General features: G+C 37.8%; 1 protein-coding gene across 1 annotated transcript in view; it reads right to left on the minus strand.

Moving 5' to 3' along the window:
* LOC106881695 (NAD-dependent protein deacetylase sirtuin-1) overlaps nucleotides 1–10196 on the minus strand; it is a 39215-nt gene that overhangs the window by 5812 nt on the left and 23207 nt on the right. Inside the window, exons 5-9 of the mRNA XM_014932161.2 lie at nucleotides 8767–8919; nucleotides 7156–7303; nucleotides 5767–5846; nucleotides 4257–4443; nucleotides 2050–2460 (exon numbers count right to left, since the gene is read on the minus strand). Coding sequence (XP_014787647.2) covers nucleotides 2050–2460; nucleotides 4257–4443; nucleotides 5767–5846; nucleotides 7156–7303; nucleotides 8767–8919 — 979 coding nt within the window. The remainder of the gene's footprint in view (nucleotides 1–2049; nucleotides 2461–4256; nucleotides 4444–5766; nucleotides 5847–7155; nucleotides 7304–8766; nucleotides 8920–10196) is intronic.

The raw sequence follows: 10196 nt of genomic DNA on the forward strand, positions 1-10196 counted from the left end.
TGTCGTCGTCGTCGTTTAACGTCCGCTTTCCATGCTAGCATGGGTTGGACGATTTGACTGAGGACTGGTGAAACCAGATGGCTACACCAGGCTCCAATCTGATTTGGCAGAGTTTCTACAGCTGGATGCCCTTCCTAACGCCAACCACTCAGAGAGTGTAGTGGGTGCTTTTACGTGTCACCCGCACGAAGGCCGGTCAGGCGGTACTGGCAATGGCCACGCTCAAAATGGTGCATTTCATGTGCCACCCGCACAAAAAAAAAAAATGCATATATACACATATATGTACACATACATGAATATGACAACAGCATTTTGCATGTCTCTGCATCTCTCTCTCACCAAATTGTCTTTTTCTCTTTCTCTCTTTAACTTTCTTTCTTTCTGACACTTCTTTTCTCTTTTCTCTCTTTTTTCTTTCTTTTCTTATTTCCTTCTCCTCCACACACAAATAACCAGATTCTTAGGAACTATCCATCCACCTCAATTCCTTTTCTCCTATCATTTCAGAAAGATATCTGAAAGATTAATTTCTTTCAGCCTTTCTCAAGAAATCCACTACCTACCCTCACTTTCATAAAAACAAGTAAAATTACTGAGTTTGACACAGAAAATATTTTATAGATTCCTCATATCAACTTGCAATCATCCAATACAGATTTTCCTTTCACTTTAAGACAGCATCAATTCCCCATAAGGCCTACAATCACCATGTCAATAAGCAAAAGGAAAAATCAAGTACAAATATGGCCAAAATTTAGCATTTATCTCCTTATTCCAGTGTTCACAAGCAGTCAATGTTGCTCTCAATAGAATTGGAGATTTTTGCTGATAGCCAATTTGCTACATCAAGAGGATGTCTATCACAGATGATCCAATTATGAAAATGTTAAATTCACAAAAATAAATATTGCCTAGACAGGCAACATCTGATTGTCAAAATTTCTTATTTGAGGAATGTTATATGAAATGTTGCATATAGAAATAAAAATTAAAAAATTAGCAAAACATTTTCCAGCTTAGCTCAGAATATCCAGAGATGTTCATCACTTGAAACCAAATGAGGTCAAAACACTGGCTCAAATGATCTGCCAACAACACTCTGAGCAAGCTCTGTGCTTTTTTTTTTAACATACAAGTTTCTTTGAGATGCTTCTCCAAGACAAAATATTACAACCAGTCCCGTAACAAATTTGCATATACAACACAGATGTTATCCACACATTGTTATTTTAATCTAATACTCTTTCAAGTCCATATCATCATCATTTTAACATCTGCTTAGCCATGCACACATGGGTCAGACAAAATTTGTTGAGGCAGATTTCCTGTGGCCAGATTCCCTCCTTGTCACCAACCCTCACCCATTTCCAAGTAAGATAATAATTTCTCCATGGCCAGATATATTTTCACGGAATATTGTAAAAGAAAAACACTGCTTGCATGATGGTGACACCTGTTTTACAACTATCATACGAAGTCAATGAGACAGTTACACACACACATGATGGTCTTCCTTCAGTTTCTTATTTCTTTATTGCCCACAAGGGGCTAAACACAGAGGGGACAAACAAGGACAGACAAAGGGGTTAAGTCAATTACATCGACCCCAGTGCATAACTGGTACTTAATTTATCAACCTTGAAAGGATGAAAGGCAAAGTCAACCTTGGCAGAATTTGAACTCAGAACATAACGGCAGACGAAATACCGCTAGGCATTTCGCCCGGCGCACTAACGTTTCTGCCAGCTCGCCGTTCTTTCAGTTTCTGTCAACCAAATCCACTCACAAGGCTTTGGTCAACCTGGAACCATAGCAGAAGACACTTGTCTAAGGTGTCACACAGACAGACTAAACCTGAAACCATGTGGCTGGAAGGCAAGCTTCTTACCATACAGCCACACTTGCGCCTATGCATATAATTTTGTAAATTTATGTTTATAGGTTTTCTTAAGCAATTCAAAAATAAACTTGAGAATTAAGATTATGGATATAAAAAATTAATAACAAATTTTAAAATTGAAGAAAGTTGCCTCTGATACTACTTACACAATGAATGTGAAATGAGGTGTGTGTTATTACTTGCAGACAAACTGTCCTGTCCGTTTGTGTTTTCAGGAGGAACTATTGAATGAGTGCCATGTAAACAGTCTTTTGTAATATCTGATGAGGGGGCATGAACATCGTTTGGTTTTAGAGGAGATGAGAATAGCGAGTTCTGTAAACCTTTCCCCGTTTCTTTCAGTTCTGGTTTTAGAGAAGGAGTTTCAAGTTGGTCCTTTCTTATTTGTGTAAAAGAAGGACCGGAATCACAGAAGGCTTCTTTCCAGCCCTCGCCAAGGCGTTTACAAAGGTCGTTCACAATTATGTCTCCGTCCCCTAACAATTCCACATCAAAGGTCATGTGCTTCAAAGGTTCTCTATTGATGAGGATCTGGGGTACATGTGCAGGAATGTAATCTGGAAAAACAAATTGCAGTGAATCAGCAATAAAAAAAAAAACAGAAACTGATTGATAACAGAAATAGATAGACATTATCTTTTGGGGGTTTTTTTTTAAACAAACAATAAACAATTTGCAGTAAAGATAACAGTGAAAAAAATATTAATTAAAATTTTTTAAATTAACAATTACAAAAAAACTTATCTAAAACACATATCTAGGTGCAGGTATGGCTGTGTGGATAATAAGTTTGCTTCTCAATCACATGGTTTTGAACTCAGTTCCACTAAATGGCACCTTGAGCACGTATCTTCTATTACAGCCCTGAGCCAACCAAAGTGTTGTGAACAGATTTGGCAGATGCAAACTGAAAGAAGCCCATCATGTGTGTGTGTTTGTGTGTGTGTGTGTGTGTGTGTGTGTGCGCGCGCGCGCACATCTCTGTTTTCATAAATGAGTGTTACCACCATACAAACAGTGTCCTTTGTTTCCAATCTTCCATAAAATCATGTCTGGCTATAAAGAAATATTACCTTGCTTGCAAACAGGTGAGAGATGGTGACAAGAAAGGTGTCCAGCTGTAGAAAATCTGCTTCAACAAATCCTCTCTGAGCCATGCCAGCATGGGTCAGATATGAGTGGGTGTTAAAATAATGATGGTGATGAATTTAATTGGTTATTTCACAAATATATTAATTACATCAGGAATTTAGAAAAACAAGACCTGTATGTTTAATGTCTGTATTTCCATGCTACTATGATCTGGATGGAAATATATTTGAGGTAGTATTTTACAGCTATTCTTTTACTCTTTTACTTGTTTCAGTCATTTGACTGCGGCCATGCTGGAGCACCACCTTTAGTCAAGCAAATCGACCCCAGGACTTATTCTTTGTAAGCCTAGTACTTATTCTATCGGTCCCTTTTGCTGAACCGCTAAGTTACGGGGACATAAACACACCAGCATCGGTTGTCAAGCAATCCTAGGGGGACAAACACACACACAAACACACACACACACATATATATATACATATATACGACGGGCTTCTTTCAGTTTCCGTCTACCAAATCCACTCACAAGGCTTTGGTTGGCCCGAGGCTATAGTAGAAGACACTTGCCCAAGGTGCCACGCAATGGGACTAAACCCGGAACCATGTGGTTGGTAAGCAAGCTACTTACCACACAGCCACTCCTGCGCCTAAAAGCTGTATACTTTTTCTTGATGCCAGCCCTTACATGTTCTTTAAGTTAAAGATTTTTTTAATATTCTACTAGACTTTGAAACCACAGAAAAAATGGAGCATACTGCCATTATTTTGTATTGGCTAAATCAAAGGTTAAAGTTAGAACCAGGCTTAACAGCACGGACTACAGAATTCAGAAAACTGTCCGACATAGGAGGATAATCTCTAGAATCGGTAGGTTGTTGATGAACTGCAACACTATAAACATAAGTCATCATCATCATCATCACCATTTAACATCCATTGACCATGCTGGTATGGGTTGGATGGTTTGACCAGGGCTGGTAAGCTGAAGAGCTGCACTAGATTCCAGTCTGACTTGGTATGGTTTCTATGACTGGATGCCCTTCCTAATGCCAACCACTCCAAGAGTGTAATGGGTGCTAGTTCTTGGTCATTTGTCATTGCCTCAGTGGAAATATAAAAGATCATATGTATATTGGTGTCCCATATAATCAAGTAGACACTAGGACTAACATTTCAAGTGGGTCCTTTACTTGCAAATATAATGTGAAAACACAAGTATTTGAAATTACTGAATAATAAGTTTAATGTAAATACTCACTTGGAATTAGAGCAACTGGTCGAACTTTCATCGAAGAACCAATTACAATTAATAAATCACATTGCTCTTTGTCCTCTGCCATCTGATGGTGAAAATGTTCAGGAAGGTTCTCTCCAAAGAAAACAATATCAGGTTTCATTATAGCAGATGTACATTCTAGGGGACATACCTGACATCGAGGAATTACCTGTTGGTAGCAAAACAGAAAAAAAAAACAATCAGAACTCCTTCAGAGATATACACAAAATTATGACAAAATCTGTTACTCTGTACAGAAGTGGAAAATAGAAAATTGGAAACCTATGAAAATAAATTAGTGGTGAGCTTGAGAAAAAAAACAAAAATATTTTGAATCAAAACGCTGTAAAACATCATCATTTTAATATACTCTTTTACGCTTTTACTTGTTTCAGTCATTTGACTATGGCCATGCTGGAGCACCACCTTTAGTCGAGCAAATCGACCCCAGGACTTATTCTTTGTAAGCCTAGTACTTATTCTATCGGTCTCTTTTTGCCGAACCGCTAAGTTACGGGGACGTAAACACACCAGCATCGGTTGTCAAGCGATGGTGGGGGGACAAACAAACACACACACACACATCTATATATATATATATATATATATATATATATATACATATATACAATGGGCTTCTTTCAGTTTCCGTCTACCAAATCCACTCACAAGGCTTTGGTCGGCCCGAGGCTACAGTAGAAGACACTTGCCCAAGATGCCATGCAGTGGGACTGAACCCGGAACCATGTGGTTGGTAAGCAAGCTACTTACCACACAGCCACTCCTGCGCCAACTTTTCCATTCATGAATGGGTTAATTAGAGTTCATGGTAGATTTTTCTATGGCTGGATACCTTTCCTATTGCCAGCCCTTACTCCTTTCAAGCAAAGTAATATTTCCCCATGGTCAGACATGTTTTCTCAGAATGTTGAAAATAAATGACATTCATTTACAACGATAACACAATGTCAAAACAAAGTGACACACACACGCGCGCACGTGCAACAGGCTTCTTTCAGTTTCTGTCAACCAAACTTGTTCTACAAAATCCATTCCCTCTACCAAATCCATTCACAGTTTTGGTTGACTTGGAGATATAAGCTGAAGATACTTGCCCACAGTGGGACTGAAACCATTACAATGTGGTTGGGAAGCAAACTTCTTGGGAAGCAAACTTCTTGGGAAGCAAACTTCTTGGGAAGCAAACTTCTTGGGAAGCAAACTTCTTGAGAAGTAAACTTCTTGCCTCAGATAAATCTTTAATTTGTTATAAATTCAACAATGACCACCAATATTAACAGACTCGTTAACATCTTTTCTTTGTATTTTTTTTTCAATGTCATTTAGTTTTTTATCTTGATAAAAATAAATTGGTGAAGTGAAGTGAGCATGAGCAAAATGGATTAGAAACTCAAATGGTATCTAGAACTGAACTAATTTCTTGATTCTGTATATCATGTGACACCAGTAGTAAAAGCGCAAAATGACTGACCTGGTTGAATATATCTTCTCTGATTGATGCTGCACTAACTTTACTGGAGCAGTTCATGCAAGTGGCAGTTGCAAAAGAACCTGTATCAAAAAATGAATATATAAATAAAAATGAACATGAAATTTCAGGCTGAAAGAATACTCTTAAGAGACCCAAGCTTTCTTAAACAATAGGTAACACCTTAGCTATATTTCTTTGCATCTGACATTTTTGCAAATTTTCAAAGTCCAGATTGATTTTTTTTTTTTTTATCAGATAGGCGCAGGAGTGGCTGTGTGGTGAGTAGCTTGCTTACCAGCCACATGGTTCTGGGTTCATTCCCACTGCGTGGCACCTTGGGCAAGTGTCTTCTACTATAGCCTCGGGCCAACCAAAGCCTTGTGAGTGGATTTGGTAGACGGAAACTGAAAAAAGCCTGTCATATGTATATATATATATATATATATATATGTATATGTGTGTGTATATGTTTATGTCTGTGTTTGTCCCCCCAACCTCGCTTGACAACCGATGGTGGTGTGTTTATGTCCCCGTAACTTAGAGGTTCGGCAAAAAGAGACCGATAGAATAAGTACTAGGCTTACAAAGAATAAGTCCTGGGGTCGATTTGCTCGACTAAAGGCAGTGCCCCAGCATGGCCACAGCCAAATGACTGAAAAAAAGTAAAAGAGTAAAAGAGTATACCCAAGGCATAATTAGCAATGAAATAGTTAGTCAATTAGATTGACCCCGGTATGCAACTGGTACTTAATTTATCAACCCCGAAAGAATGAAAGGCAATTCCGCCAAGGTCAACTTTGCATTTCATCCTTTCGGGCTCGATAAATCAAATACCAGTTGCGTACTGGAGTCGATCTAATTGACTGGCCCCTCCCCCAAAATTTCAGGCCTTGTGCCTAGAGTAGAAAAAAATAGTTGAGTAGATAAAGTAGCGAGCTATTAAACATACAGGTCTTGAGTTCTAATCTAGTGGACAGGAGAACACTAAATTCTACATGAAGAATATGTATTAACTCCTCTAGGAATGACATATGTGATGCACTGACAGCCTATCTGTATGGAAATTTAACTCTCATTCCCTAACACACCATAAAAAGTATTGATCATGAAGAAGCTCTCAGTCTCAGTGTGTGTGTGTGTGTGTGTGTGTTTAGCATCAGCACTGTCCAAAATATAGAAGCAGTACTTATGGCCCTAACTACTGGTGGTGGTGATGGTGGTTGTAGGGGAGTGGGGGCAGTCACCTTCCAATCAAACTAAAGGAACTGTGTTTCCATTGGTTCTTCAAATTACTAATACCACGTGTGGAATTATGAAGAAAAATTTAATCCCCCAAAAACACACACAATATACAAGAGAAAGAAAGGACAAATTCAACAAAAGACTCACCATGACACTGGATAACCTTTTTGATGCCAGCCTGCTGTTCCAAGGTATCGATATTCTGAGTATAATTGTGAAGTAAGCGATTATGGTCTTCAATCAACTTGATAAACTTGTGGCACTTTGAGGGTTCAAATTGACCGGGATAAATTTCCTGAGGGGATACAATGAAATACTTTTTACTCAGATGAAAGAAAAATGTTTTTTATTTATTTATTCTTTTATTCTTTTACTTGTTTCGCTTATAGAACTAAGGCTAAACCCTTCAAGGCTGGCACACTGCCTTGAAGGGTTTAGTCAAACCATGACAGTAGATTTGGTAGATAGGAAAAGTGTGGTGGTGGTGGTGGAGGGGAGGGGTCCCCCAAAATCACTTAAAAGCAGGCACTGGTGTGTTTACGTCCCTGTAACTTAACAGTTTGGCAAAAGAGACTGATAGAATAAGTACCAGGCTTGAAAAAAAGTAAGTACTGGGGTTGATTCATTCAACTAAAATTCCTCAAGGCAATGCCCTAGAATGGTCAAAGTTTATATACCTATATCTTTCTATCTATCTATCTATATATATATATATATATACACACACACACACACACACACGTGTGTGTAAGTGTGTGTGTGCCAATGTATACATGTACCTATGTGTGTATATATATGTCCATGTATGTGTCTATGTTTATATTTATGCCCTACAACAATCGCTACAGGTAGTGTTGTTGCTGTCACTTCTCCTATCAACAATTTCTCTGTTCAATTCACAACTTCACAGACATGTGAAATAACAGATAATAATAATAATAATAATAATAATAATAATAATAATAATAATAATAATAATAATAATAATCATAATCCTTTCTACTAAAGGCACAAGGCCTGATATTTGGTGGGAGGGGACTAGTCAATTACATCGACCCCCCAGCATTTCACTGGTACTTAGTTTATCAACCCCTGAAAGGATGAAAGGCAAAGTCAACCTCGGCAGAATTTGAACTCAGAATGTAACGACAGACAAAATACCACTAAGCATTTTGCCCGGTGTGTTAACGATTCAGCCAGCTCACTGCCTTAATAATAATAATAATAATAATAATAATAATAATAATAATAAATAAATAAATAATAATGATTTCAAATTTTGGCACAAAGCCGGCAATATCGGGGGACTGGGTGAGTTGATTATATCGACCACAGTACACAACTGTTACTAATTCTATTGACTCTGAATGGATGAAAGGCATAGTGAGTCTCAACAGAAATTGAACTCAGAATGTAAAAACAGACAAAAATGTTTTTGAAGCATTTTGTCCAGAATGCTACCAATTCTGCAGCTCACTGCCTTGGTGATGATAATAATGGTTTCAAATTTTGGCACAAGGCCAGCAATTTTGTGAGTCAATTACACTGACCCAGTTCTCAACTGAGACTTATTTTAACAACCCCAGCAGAATTTGAACTCAAAATATAAAGATGGACAAAAATACCACAAAGCATTTTGTCTGGCATGCTAAGAATTCTGCCAGCTCACTGCTTTAATAATGATGATGATGGTAATTTCTTTATAATAATAATAATAATAATAATAATAATAATAATAATAATGCAAGCGTCACTAACTTTGGCGAACTTAAAAAATGGCCGAGGATCGTTCCGGAAATAATGGATGTCAAACATTGCTTGAGGATCAGGTAGATCAGGAAAGTCAACAGCTAATCTGGCATAAATGCCATTACGCGACCGGAAATCTGGAATACCACAAGATACAGATACCTGCAAGAAAATTCAATGCCATTTCAAAAGACTTGAAAAAGAAAACAAAACAGTAAGACATATTAAATAATTTGGTAATTATTTGTAGACATAACGATGACATCTCCAGAACATTTTATATCTAATACTTACAGAAGATCTTACAGATTACATTCATCATCATCATCATTTAAGACTCACATCTTTATTTTTTTTATCCTATGCCAGCATAGGGGAAAAAATAGATACACATACATAAAATTTATGGGTTTTATTAAACAGTTGTTCTACACCAGTGGTCCAAAACCAATTTTTACTTATGGACCCCTTTGATTACTATTTTCCTTATTTGTAAAATAAACCATTTATATTCTATATAAAATTTTATGTAGTTTTTACTAAATCACCAATTTACGATGTGGTGTTTATTCTATGACATCACGTCGGAAAGTCACCAGTTTTTTTATGTGTTTATCACAGGTCGTTGAAGTGTGAGATATACTATATCTTTATTTACACTACATAATTTTACTTCACGAATGCTTTTTAGGAATTGACATTTGTTGCATGAGGGAGTTTGATGCCGCTGTCCTCATCTGCACCTCCTGCCGCAAAGTTGGCTTATCTGGGACACTTGACAGTAAGAGGTCCAGCTTTATTTTGAAGACACCTACATCCACCCCATGCAGGTCTCTCAGGTCCTTCAGGAGGATATTGAAGAACTGTGGACCTCTCTAGCCTAGGATATTGCAGTATCTTGTCCTACATCTTGATGGCAAATTTGGAGTCCTCGGCACTATGCAGTGGTGCTCAGTTCTAATATTTGTGTAACTCTTGATGCCAAAGTTTGGGACAAGTCCCTCCAGGATCTTCCAGATGTATATTATGGCATATCTTTCTAACCTACGCTCTAAGGAATAAAATCTTAATCTCCTGAGTTTTTCCCAGCAGCTTTTATGCTGCATAGAGGCTATCTTCTTCATGTAGCTTCGTTGGATTGCCTCAAGTTCTGAGATTAATTTGACACTAGTTAGTGACCATAGCTGAGAGCAATAGTCAAAGTGGCTTAGAACAAGTGTCTTCCAGAGCACCATCATGGTTTCCTGATCTCTTGTTCTAAAAGTCCTTAGAATCCACCCGGTCAGTCGCCGGCATTTCATTGACAATTTAGCAACATGAACATGAAAGCATGCATTATTACTCATGTAAATGCCCAGGTCTCGCACTGTCTCTGCCTCTGGGATTGCAGTCCCTCCAGGTCCAGTGTATTTAATGGGTTCTGCATTTAGTCTTGCATG

Source organism: Octopus bimaculoides, chromosome 4 (genome assembly GCF_001194135.2).
Source record: "Octopus bimaculoides isolate UCB-OBI-ISO-001 chromosome 4, ASM119413v2, whole genome shotgun sequence".
In the NCBI taxonomy this organism is placed as follows: Eukaryota; Metazoa; Mollusca; class Cephalopoda; order Octopoda; family Octopodidae; genus Octopus; species Octopus bimaculoides.